Source organism: Tachyglossus aculeatus, chromosome 12, assembly GCF_015852505.1.
Source record: "Tachyglossus aculeatus isolate mTacAcu1 chromosome 12, mTacAcu1.pri, whole genome shotgun sequence".
Taxonomy (NCBI): Eukaryota; Metazoa; Chordata; class Mammalia; order Monotremata; family Tachyglossidae; genus Tachyglossus; species Tachyglossus aculeatus.
Window position 1 is genome coordinate 26,824,899 of NC_052077.1, and position 12,372 is coordinate 26,837,270.

A 12,372-nucleotide genomic window follows, 5' to 3' on the forward strand; every position below is an offset into this window, starting at 1 on the left:
AGGTGATTCAAAGCATAGCTTCACAAGTTACATTAATTTTTTTCATCACAAAGTCTAAAAAGTCCACTCAAAAATAAAAAAATACAAAATACTCTTCACCTCTGACTCCTAAGCCCGTGCTCTTTCCATTGAGCCACGCTGTTTCTCTACAAAATGGATCTGTTCCAGACTTCTGCAAATATAATAATAATAATAATAATGGCATTTATTAAGTACTTACTATGTGCAAGGCACTGTTCTAAGCACTGGGAAGGTTACAAGTGATCAGGTTGTCCCACGGGGGGCTCACAGTTTTAATCCCCATTTTACAGATCTGGTAACTGAGGCCCAGAAGAAGTTAAGTGACTTGCCCAAAGTCACACAGCTGACATTTGGTGGAGGCAGGATTTGAACCCATGACCTCTGATTCCAAAGCCCGTGCTCTTTCCACTGAGCCATGCTGCTTGCAGTTCCTTAGCAGACATTAAACTGTAGTGTTAAGCATCACTAAATGATCATTTAATCTCTAAGGTGATTAACAAGCTTCACAAGTTACATTAATTTTTTTCATCACAAAGTCTAAAAAGTCTACTCAAAAATAAAAAAATACAAAATACAAAATAAACCAAGAATAGATTCAATGCTGTAGCCCTTAAATGACCCATTCTAGCAGTAGTAATGTTATTTATTGAGTGTCCCCTGGGACAATGCACTTTACTAAGCTCTTGAAAGATTCAGCAGAAGCAAGATATTTATTCCTTGCCCATCTGACAGCTCAACAATTCTCGCTCTGCTGACTTTCTACTCATTACTTTATTTAAAACCTTTTCCAGCATTTGACTGGCTGACATGAAAATATTAGACAAGAGACAGACATGGGAGTCATTTAAATAAATGGATGTTTGGTTGCTCTGTTACCGAGTTAAAGAACCCTATGGATTTGTTCTGTACACTAAATTAAGTAAACTTCTCCAAGGAATTTACAGAATGAGCCAGTCAGAATCAAATATCCAACAACAGTGAAGTCCTTCATCAAGCTGATATTGTAGAAAAAGACATTCAGTTAAGATGTGGAGAACAAAAGAACTTCAAGATACTTTCTCTAAAACTCTTCTTTAAATCCTCAGTACTTTGTTAAACACACTGACAAAAACGTAAAAGTATCTCTGAAACCAGAAATAACCCTTCATTGTCTACAGTATACCTTTGAATTTGGTACTTTAACTTGTTTGTGCAATGCATCAACTTTTTGTGTTAAATTATGCAGTCTTTCCAATACTTTAATATAGGTATTTGCATTTAAAATCAACTTATCTTTGAGAGATGAGAAAACAAATGTAGGGGAAAAGAGTTGTATTATACTGGTATTACATCCCTAGTAGATTGTAAATTGCAAGTTACAGAACAAACTACAATACAGTAGTTGATGTGACTAGAACAGACAAAAATCTTTGTATTTTTCACCTTAAAATATTATTTGGCCCATGCTGGGAGAATTAGGGTATAATACAAGTGATGCTGTTTAAACTTATCAATTATTCAGCTAATCAATTAAGGGTATTTATTGAGCATTTGCTGTCTGCAGAGCACTGTATTAACAGCTGGGGAGAATACAATGCAGTAGAGTTGGTAGACACGTTCCCTGCCCACAAAGAAATCACTATAATGTTGATAATGTCACAATTATTCATACTACTAGCAGTTATTTAGTTATTTTAGTTTATTCACAATTATAGTCAATCACCAATCAAATTTCAAACCAGGAAAGTATTGTCAAAATTTGTTTTTTTTTTTATATGGAGCTTTTATTTTTCCACACATTTATCCTCACAACAGTTATCCTCACAACAGTCCTGTGAGGTCGGGAGAGGCTGGTATTATTTTCTCCATTTTACAGATGAAGAAACTGAGGCCCAGAAAGGATAAGTGGGTAACAGGGCCTGCTGACTCCCAACTCAATGCATTTTCAACTAACCCCTGCTGCCTCTCCATTTAAGTAGGAACCCAGCCCTGATTTATCATCTTTTTTTTAAGTGGTCTAAAACTGAGCCCAGATTGAAACTGCAGAAGTGTAAAACAAGGAGCATAACCCTGTATGAGGTGAAAAATCACAAATCTTCGGTAAGCTTGGATTATGTCACATTGAACCTTATGTAAAATTGATTTTTGAAACTTGCTATATTTCACCAGATTCTAACTGACCTAGAAGAATTTTTGTCTTAGAGTTTAAACTCACTGATCTGTGGGTAGAAGTTTAGTTCAGCCGATGTGCGAAAAAAATTGTTTTTTACGAAGCTGAAAATGTATTAATGCTTCCAAAATATGAAGTAAATTGTATATATTTTTATAGGACCCCCAACTTTATAGTAATGTAAGCAATACAAAGAGAGTCTTTTCAAAGAAGGGATTTCTCCAAATTCTAAATCAGTGAAAAGTACATTCACGGAGTCTATGTACACCTAACTGACGATCCTTGTGTTCATAAAGACCATTTTCAGACTCTAGTCTGTTCACTCCTTCTGGTTAGGGAACATCTCTACCATCCTTAGCATGATCCTTCTGTCTTTTTTTCCCCGAGTAAACAAGTATGAGCCTATGGCTCCATCATGTCCCCTTCTAGACTGCGAACCCGTTGTTGGGTAGGGACCGTCTCTATATGCTGCCAACTTGTACTCCCAAGCGCTTAGTACAGTGCTATGAACACAGTAAGCGCTCAATAAATACGATTGAATGAATGAATGAATGTTCCACGGTAAGCCTAGAGTAACAGGTGTGATGTCATGGGTACCCAGGGAGGATTTATTTTTTTTACTTTCACCACTGGGCCCAAGTGAAATCTTTGGAATCAAAGTTGCGGTATGTATGTTGTATGGGAACCATACCATAGTTAAAATAAAGACAACATTTCTTGTGGCTCTTCATCTAGACTATAAGCTCCTTGTGGGTGGGGTTCATGTCTACCAACATTATTATTATACTCTCCCAAGGACCTAGCATGGTGTGCTGCCCACAGTAAGCCCTCAGTATCATTGATTTCTCCTCCTCTCCCCCCAACCAAATGTATTCCCTTCAAATACAGCCAGGCTCTCTTTTTTATGGTATTTGTTAAGCACTTACTATGTGCCAGGCACTGCTCTAAGCGTTAGGATCGATAACAGGGAATCAGGTCCCACATGGGGCAGTCTTAAATATCCAGAGAAGCAGCGTGGCTCAGTGGGAAAGAGCCCGGGCTTTGGAGTCAGAGGTCACGGGTTCAAATCCCAGCTCTGCCAGTTGTCAGCTGTGTGACTTTGGGCAAGTCACTTAACTTCTCTGTGCCTCAGTTACCTCATCTGTAAAATGGGGAGTAAGACTGTGAGCCCCCCATGGGACAACCTGATCACCTTGTATCTACCCCAGCGCTTAGAACAGTGCTTTGCACATAGTAAGCGTTTAATAAATGCCATTATTATTATTATTATCCATTTTCCAGATGAGGTCAAGTGACTTGCCCCAGGTCATACAGCAAACAAATGATGAATCCGGGATTAGAATCCAGGTCCTACTTGTTCCCAGGCCCATGCTGTAGCCCCTAAGCTATGCTGCTTCTCCAGTGTAATGGGGGACAGAGACAGTTAAAATCCAAATGATCCGAAACCTCATTTTAGTTATCCACTTTAATCCACTCCCTCTTCAAACGAGGTTGCCAGTGCAGTTGTTATCCAACCGAAGGTGTTTCCTTGCCCCTCCAGATGCACCTAGACACCATCCGTTGGAAAGAGGAGCAAGGAGTGGAATGAATAGCCAAAAAGCAAAGAGCAGGAGTGGTCTAGAGAAACAGCCCAGGCCATGGCTAAGGCACAAACCATAAGACCAGATCCCAGACAACCAAAATATGAGTTCACCCTCCCCCAGCCCTTGAAAGTGGCAGCCACCAGGACGTCTTGTTCTTAAATGTCTACAAGATTTAAAAAGGGCCAAAGGCGGCACTTGACAAAATTGAGCAGAAGCTCCAACTAGGACATGAAAATGGCTTTAGTTTCCCACTTGAGACATTTTTATTAACTGAGAAGAGTTCTGTAGCATAGAGTGGTCTGAGTGGCACTGAGAACATCAGTCTTCTCAGTATGAAGCAACAGAGCTTCTGGCCAATCCTACTTGTAATCTGGCAAAATTGTTTTTTTTGGCAGATAGGCTGTATTTAAATAATCACTGAAATAATAGTGTTGGAAATGCTCATTCCTCATTCCCTAATTTTAAAACACTCATGTTTCACTCGCTACATCATTGTAAATCTCAGCACAGGCTGGGAGGCAGTTTTGGCTCTGCCCTGCTCTTGCCAGGGTTGGGGCCAATTGGTTTTGCCTGTTCAGATGCCCCAAGGCCCACAGCCTCTGGAGGTGTCCAGCTGAGAGGTATTTCCACAGAGGGTTTTTTTTTTGTGTGAGATGATGCCAATTGGGTAGCACAGCAAAAATACCATAGTAGGGCATGTAAATAAGAAACACCATGGCCTAGTAGAAACAGTACAAACTTGGGAGCCAGGAGACTTCATCATCCTGTATATATGCTTGTACATATTTATTACTCTATTTATTTATTTATTTATTTTACTTGTACATATCTATTCTATTTATTTTATTTTGTTAGTATGTTTGGTTTTGTTCTCTGTCACCCCCTTTTAGACTGTGAGCCCACTGTTGGGTAGGGACCGTCTCTATATGTTGCCAACTTGTACTTCCCAAGCGCTTAGTACAGTGTTCTGCACACAGTAAGTGCTCAATAAATATGATTGATGGTGATGATGATCATCCTCAAGGGTATTTATTATTAGTAATAGTAATCAATACTAATTAATTAATTGTAATAATAATAATTCTGATATTTGTTAAGCACTTACTCTGTGCCGGGTACTGTACTAAGTACTGGGGTGGATACAAGCAAATTCATGTTGGACCCAGTCCCTGGGTCCACATGGGGCTCACAGTCTCAATCCTCATTTTACAACTGAGGCACACAGTAATGAAGTGACTTTCCCAAGGTCACACAGCAGACAAGTGGCAGAGCCAGGATTAGAACCCATGACCTTCTGACTCCAAGGCCCATCCTCTAGCTACTATTTAGTGCTTACTGTGTGCAGAGCACTGTACTGAGCACTTGGGAGAGTATAATGCAACAGAGTTGGTAGACACATCCCCTGCTACAGCATTGAGTCTGTTCTTGGTTTATTTTGTATTTTATATTTTTTTATTTTTAAGTAGACTTTTTAGACTTTGTGATGAAAAAAATTAATGTAACTTGTGAAGCTTGTTAATCACCTTAGAGATTAAACGATCATTTAGTGATGCTTAAGACTACAGTTTACTGTTTAGAGGCTTGGTTTGTAAACCCAGCTCTGTACTTGCATGCTGTTCAACCTTGGACAAGTCACTTAACTTCTCCATGCCTAAAATCTCTCATGTGCAATATGGGGATTAAATAGCTGGTCTCCCTCCCCCTTAGACTGTGAGCTTCATGCAGGACAGGGACAGTATCTGCTCTGATTGCATTGTATCTACCCCATTTGTTAATACAAATTTAGATGCGTAGTAAGCCCTTACCAAATATTACTATTATTATGATTATCCAAATTACTGTTGATAATAAGAGGATAGAGGTGGGTTTTTGGGCTCTCCTACCCCTCACAAGGATATCACAGGAGCCCCCCAAATCCCTCTACTAGCACCACGGTACTATTAGCCCAGCTAGTGATTCTTGCTAATTTAGGTATTCACTGTTTTTGAAATCTTGATGGAGAAGAGTTTATTAAATTCCAAGTAATACCTATTTAATCAATATTCATTTTATAGAGGGATAATTCTATAATCATGCACTTAAGCGCTTAGTGCAGTGCTCTGCACACAGTAAGCGCTCAATAAATACGATTGATTAATCATGTATTCCTGTATTTCTCTCATTACAATGAAATTTTCATTATATAGCTTTTTGTTCTAATGAGGTTTTGTCTAAAGAATCAAATTTCCATTGCAAAGATGATGGAAAGATAACGGCATGACCCAGTGAAAATTGAAAAATCTCAGGTTTAACTCGATATAACCCATTTCTAGACCTCACAATCTCATTTTTTTGATAGAGACTGACCCTGAAGGAAGGTCCAGGAATGGAGATGTAGAGTACAAAATAATAATAATTGTGGCATTTAAGTTCTTACTAGGTGCCAAGGACTGTACTAAGTGCTAGAGTTGATATAGGATAATCAAGTCGGACACAGTTGCTGCCCTGCATGGGGCTCACAGTCTAAGGGGGAGAGAGAAGAGACATCTTATCCCTGTTTCACAGATTAGGAAACTGAGGTACAGAGGAGTTAAGTGATTTGCCCAAGGTCACACAGCAGGCCGTTGCCAGCGCTGGGATTAGAACTCAGCTAATTAGAATTATTCAACTCATGCTCTTTCCACGACACCATGCTGCTTCTCTAAATAAATAAATACAATAATTAAAGTCATAAAGTGAATGACCAGAATTGCTGTTCACCAAATCTCAGACAATCACTAGTATCTGAGGGCACCCCTGAAGTTTCACAGTGGTAGGGTCAAGATTAAGAAAATATTTAAAATATTTCTTCTCACAGCAGATAGTAAACCTAAGGAATTCATTACCACAAAATTTTGAGTCAGAAATTGTCAAAATGCCACTTTCTTTCCATCCTTCTTCACAGTCTGCATTTCCAGCCTTTTATACCATCAGAGAAATGCGATGATTCCTTCCTAAATCTCAGGAAGGCTATGAAATGGACCTAGAGGTATCTTCCTGGAACTGACTATGATAAATCGTCAGAAATTGAATGGTCCTCATTCATTCATTCAGTTGTATTTACTGAGCACTTACTGTGTACTAAGTGATTGGAAAGTACAATTCGGGAACAAATAGAGACAATCCTTACCCAACAATGGGCTCACAGTCTAGAAGGGGGGAAACAGACAAAAAAACAAAACAAGCAGACAGGCACAGTGCTTAAAACAGTGCTTGGCACATAGTGCTTTACAAATACCATAATTATTATTATTATCAATAGCATCAATATAAATAAATAGAATTATAGATACATGCACATCATCAATCAAATTAATAGAATAATAAATATGTACATATATACACAAGTGCTGTGTCGTGAGGAGGGGGGTAGAGCAGAGGGAGGGAGTTGAGGTGATGGGGAGGAGGAGCAGAAGGAGGGGGGGGTTCAGTTTGGGAAGGCCTCCTGGAGGAGGTGAGCTTTCAGTAGGGCTTTAAAAGGGGGAAGTGTGCTAGTTTGGTGGATGTGAGGAGGGAGGGCATTCCAGACCAGAGTAGGACGTGGGCCAAGGCATCAACAGCGGGACAGGCAAGAACAAGGCACAGTGAGGAGGTTAGTGTCAGAGCAATGGCGTGTGCGGACTGGGCTGTAGAAGGAGATAAGGGAGGTGAGTTAGGACGGGGCGAGGTGATGGACAGCTTTGAAGCCAATAGTGAAGAGTTTTTGCTTGATATGAAGGTTGATAGGCAACCACTGGAGATTTTTGAGGAGGGTTTGTCATGCCCAGAGCGTTTCTGTAGAAAGATAATCCAGGCAGCAGAGTGATAGATCAATGCATCCAATCACCAAATGATTAATAAGATACATGCCAAGAATCACTAAAGCCAATTTTGGAATCCTCAGCCTACCACCTAACCCAAAACAGAGATTGATTACTCAATCAGCCAATAGTATTTATTTAGTATCTATTCTGTACAGAGCTCCGTACTAAGTGCCTGGAAAAGTACAATGGTTAGCAGGCAGGATCTGTGTCCTCAAGGGGCTTACAAGGTTCTAATCTCAGCTCTGTCACTTGTCTGCTGTATGATCTTGGGCAAGTCACGACTTCTCTGTGAATCCTATATGGGACATGAACTGTGTCCAACCTAATGAGCTTGTATCTACCTTAGAGCTTAGTACAGGGCCTGGCACATACTAAGCACTTAACAAATACCATAAAAAAGGAAGACAGATATTCAAATAATGTACAGCTAGGAAGATGAGGGAAAGTGAGATGGAGTTTAGTAAGGTATCTAAGGTATCTAAGTTTAGTAAGGTATCTAAGGTACGTACAGAAGTGTTATAGATGGTTGTGAATACCCCAGTGTACAATTGGCCTAGGAACTGAGGTGGCAGTTGAGGAGAAAATAAGCTGGGGAAAACATAAATGAATCTAGAAAGCCTCCTGTGGAAGAGATATGATTTCAGAAGAACTTTGAAAATGGAGAAAAACCTCCTGGAGGAGATATGATTTCAGAAGAACTTTGAAGTCGGAGAAATCTGTGGTCTGATTTGTAGTGGTAGGGTGATCTAGGCTGGTGACAGAGGTAGGTTAATGAACCAACTCTAAGTTTGTTTCTGAAACTTCAATTTTTGACATTGCTGTTTTTCTATGCTATGAGATTTGGTTTTTAAGGGATGAAGTTCTTTATCTGGATTTGTGCCTAATACTGTCCCTAGTTGAAATGCACTTTCTAGGATAATCTCCTCTGTTTTCCTAAGCTTTAAAGTAGATATACAATTCTGCAGATCCAAAAGCTTCTTAACGAGATAAGCTTCCAGTGAAGTGGAAATAGAATTCCCCTAGCAGTTTCCAAGGTACTTAACTTTGTTAAGCTATCAGACTAGTGACTAGTGGCCCTGACTGATCCCAGCTTCTCCCTTGGAGAGAAAAGTCAGGAGAGGACCAAATTATTCCAGTGTTATACCAACACTGTGTCAAATGTATTTGCTTGTTTAGGTTGGGCACTGTTTTGCTTGTGTATTCATTTCAGCCCCATAAAGGAGCTGCCTCTATTTCTTGAAGATTCTGTGGTTTGTAAGCAAGCTCATCTTACAGCATATTCTCAGTAGGGATAGATATTGGTGGAAACAATGGCACTCTTAACCTCCCCCAACCCTTCGTTTTCAGGAGAGTGTCAGTTGGAATCACCGGTTACCAAGTGTTTACAAAAGCAAGAAGGATTGTCCCTAGTAGCTGCCCTCTCGATGGGATAGAGCCTCTTCTACCTCAATCCTGCATGGACTAAAGTGCCCAAGATTCAACCATGCCCAGTAGCTATAGGCAGAAAGTAATGGGAGCTGATGGGGAGAGATGTATTGGGCAGGGATTGTCTCTATTCGCTGCTGAATTGTACTTTCCAAGAGCTTAGTATGGTGTTCTGCACACAGTAAGTGCTCAATAAATATGATTGAATGAATGAATGAATGAATGAATGTGTTCTCTAGCTATGTGGGAGACTCTCCATTCCAACGACTGCCACTTCCCCTGTGCAATCACCAGCTGCCCCGGGGGTTTATGGAAAAATGGAGAAGGAAAGCAGAATTCGAGAGAAAGCTAGATCTTTTCCAATCTGCCAGGTCTTGCAACCTGATTCACTATTAAAGCTTTCCTTGGGGGAAAAAGAGAGAGAGAGAGAATACAATGAATTTATGTTTCCAAATGTCACATTCACCGACAACTAGCAATCAATAAATCAGTCAATAGTATTTATTGGATGCCTATGCTATGGAAAGCACTGTATTAATAGTATTCCATAATAATAATAATAATGGCATTTATTAAGTACTTATTATGTGCAAAGCACTGTTCTAAGCTCTGGGGAGGGTACAAGGTAATCAGGTTGTCCCACGGGGGGCTCACAGTCTTTATTCCCACTTTACAGATGAAGGAACTGAGGCACAGAGAAGTTAAGTGACTTGCCCAAAGTCACACAGCTGACAAGTGGCGGAGCCAGAATTTGAACCCATGACCTCTGACTCCACACTGCTTCCATGAACACCTACTGTGTGCAGAATAAGTGCTTTAGATTGTAAACTCCTTAAAGTGAGGGATTATGTTTACCAACCCGTTGTACTCCCCGCACTTACTTCTGTGCTCTGCCCACAAAAATGCTCAATAAATACTAAACTCAGGAACCAGACCAGGCATGGATGAGAGGAGGTGCTGCCGGAGACCCTAAATTTTTGGAATGTTCCCTAACTGGATGTAGGAGCTACGCCACTTCACTGTGACCCAAAAATGTGGTGATAACAGCTAGCATGTCACATCCTGGCAAAGCAGGCACTGTTGTTACTGGATCATTGTTCTGAGATATGTAAATCCAGAAACATTGCTTCCTGGACAGTGTTTTGGGGGGCTACGTGCCCCCAGGATTCTAGGGCCTAGAAGCCCCCCATAAGCAGGTCTCATTCCTACACCCACTCTAAGGTATATGCTTCTTGGAAGGAAGGAGAGGGGCTGACCTGAAACTTCACAAGGCAGATTCATCATCATCATCAATCGTATTTATTGAGCGCTTACTATGTGCAGAGCACTGTACTAAGCACTTGGGAAGTACAAATTGGCAACATATAGAGACAGTCCCTACCAAACAGTGAGCTCACAGTCTAAAAGGGGGAGACAGAGAACAAAACCAAACATACTAACAAAATAAAATAAATAGAATAGATATGTACAAATAAAATAAATAAATAGAGTAATAAATATGTACAAACATATATACAATATATGTTTTATATATACAATATACAATATCATATAAAACATATATGATTCCTTCAGGGAGATGAGTACCTGGTGGGAAAGGCATTAATAAAGGAGTCCTATTTATTGAGTCCTTACAGTGTGCACAGCTCTGCACTAAGCACTTGGAAGAATACAATATAACTGAGTTGGTAGACACGTTCCATGTCCACAGCGAGCTTATAGTCTAGAAGTCATGTACATTAAGACAGTCTGAGTGTTCGCCCCCTACCCCTCCCCACCCCATCAGTTACCATTACCTCCCTCCAGGCACTCCTGACACTGCCAGTGGAAATCATAAGGGCTCACTGGGAAGAGCAAAGGGGAGAGTTCCAGAGAGCAGTGCGGAAAAACCCAGGCTGTCACTCCTCTTTTCTCTTTTCAGTACTACTTTCATTCATTCATTCAATCGTATTTATTGAGTGCTTACTATGTGCAGAGCACTGCACTAAGCGCTTGAGAAGTACAAGTTGGCAGCATATAGAGACGGTCCCTACCCGAAACACGGGCTCACAGTCTAGAAGGGGGAGACAGACAACAAAAACAAAACATATCGACAAGTGTCAAGTACTTCTACTTTATTCTGCAGAAGCCAGAAATCGTTCATCCAAATTGTCTTTCAGAGAAGAGAAGGCTCATCTGTAATTTTCGAGTTAGAAGGGTTATTAAAAGGTCTTCTAGTCCATCCCCTGCCTTCAGGAAGAATAAATCGATCGTATTTATCACACAAATTATCCCAATCAAATGGGCATCTTTCCTGTTCTTAGCAACACCTGGAGAGATTTCACAGCCAGCTTGGAAACCCAGATCGATAGCTACCTTCCATTTCTGTCATATTTTATATTTCTTAGCAATCGATAAACTTCATGGAATTTTTTAAGCATAATATTAGGCATGCCACAGTCAGAATTTAAGAAAGCTTCTCTTTCACCAGGCATTACAACTGAAGGAAATATTTTTAATGTTTTCTTGAACTTTTCTCCTATCTGATTTCTTCTTAGGTGACAACAACGGATGGTCTCAGCAGTTTGATACATACTTTGCAAATTACTATAAAATGATTTCCCCATATCCCTTTGAGACACAGACATCTGAATGTTGTAAGTAGACACAGGGATCAGCTGACAATATCACCATTTTAATGATGAATCTGCATCTTTGGTGAACTCAAGTATAATAAATCCACTTGTACAAAATAAAAGTACCCAAGGAAATAAAAATGCAGTAAATGAAATGCAGACAGTGAAGAATATAATAGAAAACCAAAGCAAAAGCTGAAACTGCACTAGTAGTAGTAGTAGTAGTAGTAGTAGTAGTAGTAGTAGCTGTAGTAATAGCATTTACTGAGCACCCATTGGGTACAGTGCTCTCTACTAAGTACTTACAAAACAAGCCTCACTTAGGGATATTTTGTTTGAGTTCATGAAAACTTCTACTGTATGAATAATTCAACCTATCAAATAAAGTGTTATGAATAATTTTATAACTAATATGAATATTAATAGATCAGCAATGAAATGTGCTGCTTTGTCACAGGTTACACTTCCATTCCTACACTTATGTGAACTCTGATGTGAGCAGAGCCCTGGGAATGAGAATTATATTTAGCTTTTAATGTTCAGCCAGGAGACAAGTCAACTATAGGTGCAGTCATCTTTTTGAGTTTCCACAGTCTTTCTATTCAAAACCTGCTCTGCTTTAAGAGTATCAGAATGCTGAGTTTGGAATAAGAGCTTCGAAGATGAACACTTTCTAAAGTTAGAGATGAGGAATGATTTCTTTTATCTGTTACTAATCTTTTCGATGATAGTAATTACAGATGGGCAGCATCTGTAGC

General features: G+C 39.8%; 1 protein-coding gene across 1 annotated transcript in view; it reads left to right on the top strand.

Moving 5' to 3' along the window:
* RXFP1 (relaxin family peptide receptor 1) overlaps positions 1 to 12,372 on the top strand; it is a 71,967-nt gene that overhangs the window by 33,067 nt on the left and 26,528 nt on the right. The window contains exon 3 of the mRNA XM_038755189.1: positions 11,537 to 11,635. Within this exon, the coding sequence (XP_038611117.1) occupies positions 11,537 to 11,635 (99 nt within the window). The remainder of the gene's footprint in view (positions 1 to 11,536; positions 11,636 to 12,372) is intronic.